The 13,694-nt window shown below is 42.4% G+C and overlaps 1 protein-coding gene across 8 annotated transcripts in view; it reads left to right on the forward strand.

Moving 5' to 3' along the window:
- The window catches only part of LOC122553085 (1-phosphatidylinositol 4,5-bisphosphate phosphodiesterase beta-4), a 533,291-nt gene that overhangs the window by 356,196 nt on the left and 163,401 nt on the right, over positions 1-13,694 (forward strand). For all 8 annotated transcript variants that reach the window (XM_043696591.1, XM_043696592.1, XM_043696594.1 and 5 more), the window contains 2 exons: positions 6,781-6,991; positions 9,909-10,002. In XM_043696591.1, coding sequence (XP_043552526.1) covers positions 6,781-6,991; positions 9,909-10,002 — 305 coding nt within the window. The remainder of the gene's footprint in view (positions 1-6,780; positions 6,992-9,908; positions 10,003-13,694) is intronic.

The raw sequence follows: 13,694 nt of genomic DNA on the forward strand, positions 1-13,694 counted from the left end.
GTCATGGTGAGAGTGGTGCTGGAAAAGCACAGAAGGTCAGGCAGCATCCGAGGAGCAGGAGAGTCGACGTTTCAGGCAAAAGCCCTTCATCAGGGCTCATTCCTCATTCCTGATGAAGGGCTTTTGCCCGAAATGTCGATTTTTCCTGCTCCTCGGATGCTGCCTGACCTGCTGTGCTTTTCCAGCACCACACTAATCTTGATCCACTGCTTTGTTCCAATCTCCTCAGTTTATCCAAAATTCATTTTGCTTGCATTCAAGCCCACATCAAAGTACTTAGTCATCCACAGCTCCACAGGTTCATTTTTATCCTTATTTTTAGATTCCTAGATGTTCTTGCTGCCCTGTATCTGGGGATTGTTCCAGCTATATAATCCTGAGAAATGCTTTTCAGAATGGAGTGAGAGGAAGCAGGGTGGAAAAGGGCAGAATTCAAAGATTATTACTAAACAAGGACTCAGCCCGCTGAACACCTTACCAGTCAATGATGGATTGACGGGAAACGGAGCCGGTATTCAGAAGACCGGAATAGAAGGAGAAAAAGGCTTTGGTTCGGAAGAATGAGTCCCAGAGGCTGTGGAGGGGGTTTTAGTGGATGTTATGAATTTTGAGATGAATTCATTGAAGGGCAGGGAGTGAGTCTTCAATAATGAAGGGAGGAGTGACAGGCAAGTTGAATTTATACCAGTTAATAAAATGCTGGTTGGGTTTCGTAGTTCTAGACATTGCCTTAACTTTTAACAACAGAGTATTTATGGTTTTTAGGTGGAGCAATCTCACTGATTCAACCCAATACTTCATGTTAATGTAATAACAGAAGGTGGTGGAAATACTCAATAGGGTTCTTCTTAAACCCACGACCACTTAACACTTAGAAAGGCAACAGATACATGGCAACACCGTGACCTGCACATTTCCCTCCAAGCCACTCACCATCCTGACTTGGCGAAAGTGAGGATGGCAGATGCTGGAGAGTCAGAGTCGAAAAGTGTGGCACTGGAAAAGCACAACATGTCAGGCAGCATCTGTGGAGCAGGTGAGTCGACGAGTCGGGCATAAGCCCTTCGTCAGGAACCCGAAACCTCGACTCTCCTGCTCCTCGGATGCCGCCTTGTCTGCTGTTTTTCCAGCACCGCACTTTTCGACCACCCTGACTTGGAAACACACCACCATTCCTTCATTGTTGCTGGATCAAATCCTGGATCTCCCTCCATAGCAGTATCATGATTGGCAAGGATTTTAAATGTAACGCTTTGGTGGGCCAACAGGGATGATGTGTGAGCAAGATGATGTCTAGCTCACACAACATATAATGCAAAATATACAAACAGCCAGACAAAGAGCAGGAGTGGGTCACTTGGCCTTTGAGCTTGCTTCATCATTTAGTGAAACCATGACTGATCCGATTATTTCCATCTATCACTGACACCCTTCCACCTCTTCACTTATCAAGAACCTGCCTTTGCAGAGAGAGAGAGTTCCAAAGACACACAACCTTCCCTAAGGAAAAGAAAACTCTCCTTATCTCAGTCTTAAATGGGTGACCCCTTATTTTTAAACAGTGACCCCCATTCTAGATTCTCCCACAAGAGGAAGCATCCTTTCACCTGCATCCTTTCAGGAGCCTTGGGGGTCTTAACGCCTCAATCATCTTGTACTCTTCTGACCTCATTTGAATACAAGCCTGGGTTGACCAACCTTATCTCATAAGAAACCTGACGATTACTGGCAAAAGTCTGGTGTACCTTCTCAGAACTGCTTTTAATGGACATCGTTCCTTAAATAAGGAGACAAATATTCCACGTAGTACTCCAAATGTAGTTTCACCAATTCCCTGTCGAAATTAAGCATAATCTCCCTGTGTTGTTGTTCAGTTCTCCTCAAGGAGAGGCTGGATAGCCTGGGACTTCTTTCACTGGAGTGTAGGAGGTTGAGGGATGACTTTCTGGAGGTTTATAAAATCATGAGGGGTACAGATAAAGTGAAAGGCAGGTGTCTTTTCCCTAGAGTTGAGGATCTCAAAACTAGGGAGAATATTTTTAAGGTGAGAGGAGAAAGATTTTAAAAAGAACAAAGAAAGTTTACAGCCCAGGAACAGACCCTTCGGCCCTCCAAGCCTGAGCCAATCCAAAATGTACTGTCTAAACCTGTCAGTCAATTCCTAAGCATCTGTATCCCTCTGCTCCCCACCTACTCATGCATTTATCCAGACGCATCTTAAATGAATCTACCATGCCTGCCTCTACCACCTCTGCTGGCATGGCAAAATGTTCCTAAGGCCCACCACCCTCTGTGTGAAGTACTTGCTGCATGTATCCCCCTTAAACTTTCCGCCTCTCACCTTGAAAGCGTGACCTCTCGTTATTGAATCCTTCACCCTGGGAAAAAGCTTGTCTCTATCCACCCTGTCTATACCCTTCATGATGTTATAAACATCAATCAGGGCTGAAGAGTCTGTTTCCATGCTGTATGACTCAATGACTCTATATTAGATTGCCCAACTACTTGATATAGCTGCATTGTAACCCTCTTTATGATTCATGCGTTAGGACACCCAGAACGTTACTCTTATTCGGATGTGTTTGAGACAGTTGGGTTGCACCAAAGAAAGTGTTAGATGTAAGGTTGGAGGAGATTGCTTTGCTGGTGGATTTTAACTGAGCTGAAGTGATAGTGACACTGGATAGAGGTCAAAACCACTTAGCATTTTCTGTTCAAAGCCCGGTCTATGAAAACAACTGGGCTTCATTTGTGTTGTGATTCTCCAGCTGCATGCTAGAGAGACACAGCTGATTGGCATCAAGCAGCCCAAATTCACGACTGCCTGCTGAGACAGATTATAGCTGAATGAATAAATGCCATGACAAGATTTCATGTTGTGAAACATTTACTGTAACAAATGACTAAAAGTACTATTGACTAAACATTATTTTCTTTTTGTGGGATTCATAATTAAAACTAATTAAATGGCACCTTTCATATTGATACTCAGCGCATGTTCCAATGAATTGCATTCCTTTTATCCCTTAAGACTAGGGTCAGTTTGGCAGTTTGGGTGAAAAATTGCCTTAGTAGCAGGAGACAGAGGGTTCAGGTTGAAGATTGTTTTGTGGTTGGAGTCCAGTGGTGTAATGAAGGATCTGATGCTGGATTCCTGCACATTCATGATTTAGTCGCACATATTGGAGCTGTTATCAGTTAGTTCGCAGAAGACACAAAAATTGGTGATGTGGTAATTAGTGAGGAGGAAAGCTTTAGACGACAGGAAGATGTAGACTAGCTGGTCAGATGGACAGAATGGAAAATAGATTTTAATCCAGAAAAGCGAGAGGTGATGCATTTTGAGGGAGTGACAAGGCAAGAGTTTGTGTATTGGTGAGATCGTACCTGGAGTATTGCACACAGTTTTGGTCCCCTTATTTGAGGAAACATGTAGTGGCATTGGAGGCAGATCAGAGGAGGTTCACTACATTGATCCCAGAACGGCCAATGGGGAACTTTAAACCACTGTCTGCCGATAAACAACAAATATGGACCAAATACTGAACTACAGAAGCAATCATCCCAACACCCACAAACGAAGCTGCATTAGAACATTATTCCAACAAGCCACCAAACACTGTAGCACAGAGGAACTATGAAGAGCAGAGGAAAACCAACTATACAGTGTATTCCAAAAGAACGAGTGCCCAAAGAATACAATCTCAACAACAAACCCAAACAAGCAGACAAAACACACCTAGAAACCCTAGCTACGCTCCCCAACATCAAAGATATGTCAGAAATGACTGCCAGACTACTCAAACCTCTGGGCATCATGGTAGCCCACTGTCACAAAACAGGTACTTTTTTCTAAAAGCAGTTCCTTTTCTCAAAGATACCGTATCCTTGTTTTATTTTCAGAGGGATTGTAAAACAGTCCAGGCTCTGAATCGGCTGGTTTGGTACAGAGATGGAAGGGTTTACTGAGAGGCCTTTTTGCTTATACAAAAACAGATGAGACTTTAGGCCAAAGCTTTCATGTTTTAGATGAAGGTCTTTTGCCCGAAACGTCGATTTTCCTGCTCCTTGGATGCTGCCTGAACTGCTGTGCTTTTCCAGCACCACTCTAATCTAAACTCTGGTTTCCAGCATCTGCAGTCATTGTTTTTACCTATGTTTTAGAAGTGGCCTGTATAATACAGGGGTGTGGTCAGTCCTGGAAGCTGAATTCTTATACTGAGTTCACTTCAGCTGTGTGGAAACAGGCTGCTGAACTCTTTCTCTTTCTGCCCTTCTAACTTTGACTTGTAAGCCTCTGTTTCAGTTTTACTCTATGTTTAAGGGGTTTGTGTATTAGGACTGTTGTGTGTATTCAGAACAGCATAATTACATCTCGTTTGGATAGACTGAGTTCTGTGGGTATTCTATATTCTGTTCCTTGTATTTTATTCCGTAATTTTGTGAATAAATTTTTGTTTGTTTTAAAACCTGTTAGTCAACCTAGCTAACTTACTCAAGGTAATTTTCACTGTACACTTACTGAAAAGTTATGGTCTGGACTGCCTACTTAAGAATGTTTTGAGTGGTTTGGCCTAGTCCATAGAACCACAAACCTACCAACACACTAAAACAGCAGTTAATGAACTTAAAAGACCCAATACAGACAACAAGCAAAACTAATGTTGTCTACAAAAATACTGTGCAAGAACTGTAACAAACACTACATTGGACAAACAGGCAGTAAACTAGCCACCAGGATACATGAACATCAACTAGCCACAAAAAGACATGATCCACTCTCACTAGTATCCTTTCATACAGATGAGGAAGGACACCATTTTGACTGGGACAACACATCCATCCTGGGACAAGCCAAACAGAGACACGCACGAGAATTCCTTGAAGCATGGCATTCCAACCGGAACTCTTTCAACAAACACATTGATTTGGACCCCGTCTACCATCCTCTGAGAAAAAGAACTGGAAATGATATCACCAACCCAAGGAAACCTAAACACATAGATAGAAAGTGGGACATAACACCAGCACTTCACCAGAGGCTCACTGATGATGTTACCTAGTATGATGATAAAACATCTAAAAATGAACCTTCCAGCTCAGTGAGCTAACTTACATCCAGAACCTCAACCTGAGCTACAAATATTCGTAAACTCACTAATTGATCCGAGAGATGAGGGGTTTGTTTTATGAAGAGAGATTGAACAGTTTAGGCCTATACTCTCTGGAATTTAGAAGAATGAGGGGAGATCAGATTGAGGTATTCAAGATGATAAAAGGTGTGGATAAAATGAACATGGAACGGATGCTTCCACTTGTGGGGCATTCTAGGATGAGAGGTCAAAATCTTAGGATAAGGGATAGCAAATTTAAAACAGAGTTGAGGGGAAACTACTTCTCCCAAAGGGTTGTGAATTTGTGGCATTCCCTACCCCAAAGTGCGGTGGTTGCTGGGACAGTGAGTAAATTTAAGGAGAAGTTAGACAGCTTTTAATGTGTTGAAAGGATATGGAGAGAAGGCAGGAAAATGAGGATGAGGAACATATCAGAAATGATCTAATGGTGGTGCAGACCTGAGGGGCCGAATGGCTTAATTCTGCTTCTGTATCTTATGAACTAATAATAGGTCTGAGCAGCACTGAGGGTTAGTGGGATCTTGGCGTGTGGGTTCAATAGATCTTTGAAGGCAATAGGACAGGTGGATGAGGTGGTTGATAACACATTTGGGATACTAGTCTTTGCTCATCTTGACAATGAACACAAGAAGTGGGAGGTTATGGTGGGGCTGTACAGCTAGCGTACTACATGCAGTTCTGGTCACCTCCCCCCCCACCACACCCCGCCATAGGAAAGTTGGATTGCACTTGAGAGAGTTTAGGGGAGATTAGCAGGCAGGAGGGACTCGTTTGGTTTGGAATTATGTTCAGCGTGGACTGGTCGGACCGAAGGGTCTGTTTCCATGCTGTATGACTCCATGAAGAAGGGTCACCAGACTCAAAACATTAACTCTGTTTCTCTCTTCACAGACACTGCTAGACCTGCTGAGTTTCTGCAGCAATTTTTCTTTATGTTTCAGATCGTCAATATCTGCAGTTTTCTGTTTAATTTTACCAAGTTGTCACCTGGACAAATCAGCAATGAAGAGAGACTGATAGGCTGGGGTTGTTTTCCTTAGAGCAGAGAAGGCTAAGGGAGGGGGGGGGGGGGGGGGGTGGGGGGGGGGGGGGCGGTGGCGGGATCTGATTGAGTTTGACAAGACTATGAAGAGCTTAGAGGGAAACGGTGTGCAGTTCCCCAACTGGACTTTTAACAACGGCAGAAAGTGAACGTGGTCCTCTGTGTGTGCCACTCCAAATTCAACCTTGCCTCACTTGGTCGTGTCAAATTAGTGATATTGGTGAAATAATCAGTTACTTCTCAAGGATTGATAACCTGCACATGAAAGCACAACAAATGGTACTTACATTACAGTATTTTAAACCTTATTACTTCATTCAGAACAGAGGGTATCTTTTTGCATTGAGATGCGTGGGATTGCCCTTTGCCATTGTGATACTGGATACAGTAGTAAGCTTCTGTGTGACATGGATATCATTGGTTATTTTTGTTAAGGTGAGAATAAGATTTTCAATATAGAGTCCAAAAGTCGCTCTTTAATCAGTTCTGGTTGGTTGCACAGACCTAATTAGAAATGCCGTATTAGCTCACAACATGGCATTGACACAGATTTCTCCGTCAACTGCTCCAATTTGAATTAAACTGATCAATTTTGTTTTGCAGCCAGTATGTCATGCGACGGGTTCTGTAGCTACCTGATGTCCGATGAAAATGCGCCTGTCTTCCTTGATCGCTTGGACCTGTACCAGGAGATGGATCAGCCCCTGTCCCATTACTTTATCAGTTCCTCACACAATACGTATCTCACAGGCAGGCAGTTCGGTGGCAAATCCTCTGTCGAGATGTACAGACAAGTTCTTTTATCAGGCTGCAGGTTTGTCTCAATATGCTTAGAAAAGATTATAGTCGCTCCATATCTGTTACTCAGGTACAGATTAAGAAAAGCATAATGTAACATCCGTGTGTAATTTTTCATTCGCATCTCTCCTATCTCATCCCATTGCCCCCTAGCACTCCTGATGAGTTTGGGACAAAGGTTAGATTTGTCTGTGTTGGGAAGTGAAACCAGATACTGAGTTCTGAAGAAGGGTCACTGGACCTGAAACGTTAACTCTGCTTTCTCTGACAGATGCTGCCAGACCTACTGAGCTTTTCCAGCAATTTCCATTTTTGTTTTAGATCTCCTGTGGACCTTTGGGATTCTTTCTTGGGCTGGGTTTGTGCTTCTGTCTCATAAAATTGGTGTCGTTGAGCTCAGTATCCTCCAACTCTCCAACCCCGTGCAACTCTCCCGACTGCCACCTCCACAGCCCTTCTGCCCAGAATACACTTCATGTCCTGGGGGTGCTGTCCCAAAGAAGCTCCCAGGATGCAATGATTTGGAATGTCTGTCATCATAGGTCCCATCTGGTTGATCTTCCCAGAGGGTGTGTGTGTTTGTCTTCCAGTTTGAGGGGTTCTGCACTTCATCTCCCCCCACCCTCCCCCCATCAACTCTCTTGCCAATTCTCAGGAACAAGACTTCACTGACCATGGAGTCCCAGGATGAGGAGAGAGAGAGGAGAAAGAGGGAAGAAAGAGTAAGAGATAAGGATGAAGTCAGTGAATGGTAAAGGAGGTAGATGAGGGCAAATAAAGACTAAAAGCGAAACAACTGTTTAAACAAACATCCAGCATAAATATTCTTTAATTTTCTTCACACCCTTGTGTTTTCAATCTTCATCCTCTCATCCTGGTAGCTGTTTTTCAAACTTTGATCACTCTTCGTAGCATTTGCTAAATTTCCCTCCCTCAACTCGGCTTGCATTCATATATTTTTTGACTGTGTTCTCCCATATCAGCCTGATTCGCTCTGGCTGAGTCTTTGCTTATTGTATTAACTTGAAAGCGGCAAAGTGGCACAGTGGTTAGCACTGCTGCCTCACAGGGCCAGAGACCCGGGTTCTCCACCACACTCTCGACCCTGATCTCCACCACACTCTCGACCCTGATCTCCACCACACTCTCAACTCTGATCTCCAGCATCTGCAATCCTCACTTTCTTCTCGTTAGAAAGAGGCCAATTTTTTTCAAAGATTATTCATTTGTCAGGATAAACTAAAATATAATCAGCCCTATCTGAAGTGGAAGACATTTAAATCTGCGTTTGCTGTGTTGACTGGCGTCAGTTGGCTAGGCAGCTGGTTTGCAATACAGCGTGATGCTAATAGTATGGGTTCAATTCCTGCTCCAGCTTAGGTTACTATGGGGGTTTCTCCTTAATCTCCCCCTCACCTGTGGTACGGCGACCCTCACATTAAACCACCAGCAGTCATCTCTCTCTTTAATGAGTGAGCAGCCCTCTAATAGGCTAAGACTATGATAACTTTATTCATTTAATACTCTACAATATTTAATATATCTGGAAGATTTATTGACAATTTTTAGTCTGTCTTTACGTAATGTCTACATCCGCATTCATGTTGTAGTAATCACCAAATATCCAGCAAATGCAATTACATTGTTTTATTTGCCTGAGACACTTGATGGGACAGTAGCACAAATGATGATGACATGAACACACACATTTGTGTTATCAGAGTCCGTAACCTAACCATTTGATCAGTAGCATAAGCACAATGCTGAACTCTAGCTGCTGCACTTTCTGTATGGTGCAGTCTTGTTGACCCTCTGAGTGTTTTTTTTAATTCCTCGTGGACTGAACCACGGAGTTAAGGCACTGCTGTGAATTGTATTTTAGCAGATGTTCTGAAGCTGCTAAATCACCTTGCCTATCAGTGCTCATCACTGAATGGATGACAGCCTGAAAAATACTGCCCTTGAAAGAACAACAGCTGTTGTGCATTGTAAATTATGCATTCACAAAGCACCTTGGGAATAGTAGCATAGCTTAAGGGCAAGGACTTTTGGTGTGCTTGGCAAGGAATCTGCAACATGGGAGTTTATGGATAAAATCTATAATTTGAGGGATAAGAATTATGATTAATGGATATGGCTTTGGTTCTCTGCTTGATGTCAGTCAGACCAGTTATGAAAATTCTGGCTGTATGAAATGGCAGGCTAGTTTTATGGATTATGACAGTTGTGTTAATATAAATGCTAAATCAGTGCAATTTCCGCTTTCCTTAAATTAGACAAACAGGCATTATCTCCCACAGCAAGTGGTGATTTGTCTTAAATGTTCACTGTGATTGTTAATAATTTTAATGAATAAAACCTCCCTTCAGTTGTTGCCTTTGGTCTCAGAAATGTTTGTGATACCTCAGGTGGGATAGTGTGCAGTTGAAATTGCCCTCTGCAATTTGTGAAATTAGCATATTCCTATCAAATTCTGTTCTGCTCTATTGCAACACAATTGTTAGCCTATTTTGAGCTGAAAAAGTTCAAGTTAAAGAATGGGTTAAAACAGATGCTGACACACTGTGCATTGGATAATGACTGCTGTTTCAGGCTTAAGGAAGCCAGAAATCTGCCTTGATCCATTTAATTTTCACTTTTTGGTTTTATTATCAATCATATTTTGTGCATTCAGATGCAAGTTATGCATTAATGATTAACATGGGGCTCTTTTAGCCCACATTCAATAAATACTATTAACATGTAATTTTGGCTGATTAATATGTTGGTGGTGAACTGAGACACAAATTGCTCAGTGTCTGTTGTGCAGCATTTTGGGTAGCATTTATTCAGAACAGAACTCCATTTATTATGAATGAACATTACATATGTTGTATCTTCGGAGCTGTTCATTAAACTTCACCTGATTGTAACTTCTTTCCTTTGTTTAACAGATGTGTAGAGTTAGATTGTTGGGATGGAAAAGGGGAGGATCAGGAGCCCATAATAACACATGGAAAGGCCATGTGCACAGATATTCTTTTTAAGGTAAAGTTGTTGCTTGGAATAATCTTGTCTGAACAATGTTTTGAGTTTTCACATTTTCTACAGTGTTGATGTAAAGGTCTTGAGTCATGACTTGGGTTCTGAGTGTTAACATTCCACTGTACACATTTGCCAAGAAACCTTGTACACTTGGGATTCCAATGTCGGAATGTCATCCTTGGACTATTTCAATAAATGTTCACTTATTGAAAAGCGTGAAGATCAACTTCTGGAAGATGTGGGTTTAAATCCTACTTACAGAATCTTGAGCATATCAATGAGACTAACACTCATTGGGTCACACAGCCGGGAAACAGGCCCTTCAGTCCAACCAGCCCATGCAGACCATAATCCCAAACTAAACTAGCCACACCTGCCTGCACTTGACCCACATCCCTCCAATACAAAATTTGGGGATTGCTGTGTTGTCTCTCAGCTGGGATCGGGTCAACCATCAACCAACATGGGAAGGCTGTGGCCTAGTGGTGTTATTGCTGAACAGTTAATCCGCAGACCCAGGTGATGTTCTGGGGACCTGGGTTCAAATCCCATCATGACATTTGACTTCGACCAAAGAAAATCTGGAATGAAGAGTCTAATGATGACCAAGAAGACATTGCTGGTTATCAGGAGAAAACATTGAGTTCACTAATATCCTTTAGGGAAGGAAACTGCTATCCTCACCTGGTCTGGCCTACATGTGACTCCAGACTCTCAGCAATGTGGTTAACTCTGGGTAATTAGGTATGGGCAATAAATGCTGTCCTGGCCAGTGATGTCCTCATCCCATCAATAAATTTTTAAAAAACTGTTATTGTTTATTTCGTCACTCTTTGTGGAATCATGCTGTGTAAAAATGAGCTGCTGTACGTTTTATGTTCCAACAATGATCATGCTTCAAAGGTACCTCATTGTTGCCAATTATAACACACTGAGATCATGAAATAGAAAATAGGAGTAGACCATTCAGCCCTTCGAGCCTGATACGCAATTCAGTATGATCATGGCTGATCATCCAACTCAATAGCCTGTTCTTGCTTTCTCGCCATATCCTTTTTAGCCTCAAATGCCATATCCAACTCCTTGAAATTATACAATGTTTGGCCTCGACTGCTTTCTATGACAGTAAATTCCACAGACTCACCGCTCTTTGGGTGAAGAAATTTCTCCTCATCTTGGTCCTAAATACTACACTCTATATCCTTAAACTGTGGCCCCGATCATTAGGAATATCCTTTTTGCATCTACCCTGTTACGTGAGAGAAATTAAAGTCTTTTTTTTAAGTCAATTCACCTAAATCATGGTCATAGAGATGTACAGCACGGAAACAGACCCTTCAGTCCAACTCGTCCTTGCTGACCAGATATCCTAAACTAATCTAGTCCCGTATGCCAGCACTCGGACCATATCCCTCTAAACCCTTCCTATTCATATACCCATCCAGGTGCCTTTTAAATGTTGTAACTGTACCAGCCTCCACCACTTCCTCTGGCAGCTCATTCCATACATGCACCACCCTCTGCATGAAAAAGTTGCCCCTTAAGTCCCTTTTAAATTTTCCCCCTCTCATCCTAAACTGATGCCCTCTAGTTGAGTAGAATATCAAAATTAAAGATCAAAAATAAAAAGTTGTAAGGTAAAAGTTCACTTGCCTCAGTGATAATTCATGATCGGGCATGACAAATTTAAAACGTTACCATGGGAGTGTTTTGTTCTGGATTGCCCATTTAATTATTAATCCAGTTGTCTCAGTAAATGTACAAACTTTAGATAGTATAGTTTTCCCATCGATCACAGGGTCATTTCTCAAATAATGCTTAATTTCAATTGCTTAGATTTGTGTCAACAAAAACCAACTTGACTTTCCAAATGTTGCATTCGAATTTTGCAGAGCGATTAGTCATTGAGTCATACAGCATGAAAACAGACCCTCCACTCCAATCAGTCCATGCCAAACGGAATCCCATACAAACCTAGTCCCATCTCCTTGCTCCTGGTCCATATCCCTCCACACCTTTCCTATTCATCAACCTATCCAAACGTATTTTAAACATTGCAATTGTGCCCACCTCCGCCATAGAGTCATAGAGATGTACAGTACGGAAATAGATCCTTCGGTTCAACTCATCCATGCTGACCAGATATCCTAAACTAATCCAGTCCCATTTGCCAGCACTTGGCCCTAATCCCTTTAAAGCCTTCCTATTCACGTACTCATCCACAAGTTTTTTTAAGTGTTGTAATTGTACCCGCCTCCACCACTTCCTCGGGCAGCTCATTCCATACACGCACCATCCTTTGCATGAAAACGTTGCCCCTTAAGTCCCTTTTAAATTTTCCCCTCTCACCCTAAACCTATCCACTCTCATTCTGGACTCCCCCAATTCAGGGAAAAGACCTTGTCTAATTACCCTATCCATGCTCCTCATGATTTTATTAAACCTCTATAAGGATACCCCTCAGCCTCCGACGCTCCAGGGAAAACAGGCCCAGTCTGTTCAGCCTCATCCTATAGCTCAAACCCTCCAACCCTGGTAACATCCTTGTAAATCTTTTCTGAACTCTTTAAGTTGCACAACATCCTTCCTATAGGAGGGAGACCAGAATTGCATGCAATATTCCAAAAGTGGCCTAACCAATGTCCTGTACAGACACAACATGATCTCCCATGATACTCACTGCTCTGACCAATAAAGGAAAGCATACCAAACGCCTTCTTCACTATCCTATCTACCTGAGACTCCACTTTCAAGGAGCTATGAACCTGCACTCCAAGGTCTCTTTGTTCAGCAACACTCCCCAGGACCTTACCACTTCCTTAGGAAGTTCATTCCACACACAAACCACCATCTTTGTAAAAAAACAATTGCCCCTTTCTTCACTATCCTATCTACCTGAGACTCCACTTTCAAGGAGCTATGAACCTGCACTCCAAGGTCTCTTTGTCCAGCAACACTCCCCAGGACCTTACCACTTAGGAAGTTCATTCCACGCACAAACCACCATCTTTGTAAAAAAACAATTGCCCCTCATGTCTTTTTTAAATCTCTCTTCTCACACCTTAACAATATACCCCCAGCCTTGAAATCCCCCATCCTAGTGAGAAGGCAATGACCATTAACTCTATTTATACCCCTCATTTTTTTTATAAACTTCTATAAGGTCATAACCTCCTATGAAAAATCCCCAGCCTTTCTTTGTAATTCAAACCTTCCAAACCCAGCAACATCCTGGTAAATCTCTTCTGAACCCTCTCCAGCTTAATCTTGTCTCCACTACCCTCTCAAGCAGCATGTTCCAAATACCCACCGCCTTCTGAGGAACAAGAGATCCTCAAATTTCCTCTAAAGCCCGTGTTTCTCACTTTAGACTTGTGCTTTCTGGTCTTAATGGGGATGAAGGGCTTTTGTCCGAAACGTCGATTTCGCTGCTCCTTGGATGCTGCCTGAACTGCTGTGCTCTTCCAGCACCACTAATCCAGAAAGTGTCTGGAAATGTTAACCTTATCAAGGACAACATATGATATTTGTAACTGCAACAAAAAATATGCCTTTGTAATTTGAGCTGTTTTTATTGTTGGATCATACAACATAGGCATCTCTAGTGCCCACATTTATTGTATTCAGGAGATGATGGTAACCTACCTGCTCAAACCATTGACGTCTATCTGGTGTAGATGCATCCACATGCTGTT

This window comes from Chiloscyllium plagiosum, chromosome 9 (genome assembly GCF_004010195.1).
Source record: "Chiloscyllium plagiosum isolate BGI_BamShark_2017 chromosome 9, ASM401019v2, whole genome shotgun sequence".
Classification (NCBI taxonomy): Eukaryota; Metazoa; Chordata; class Chondrichthyes; order Orectolobiformes; family Hemiscylliidae; genus Chiloscyllium; species Chiloscyllium plagiosum.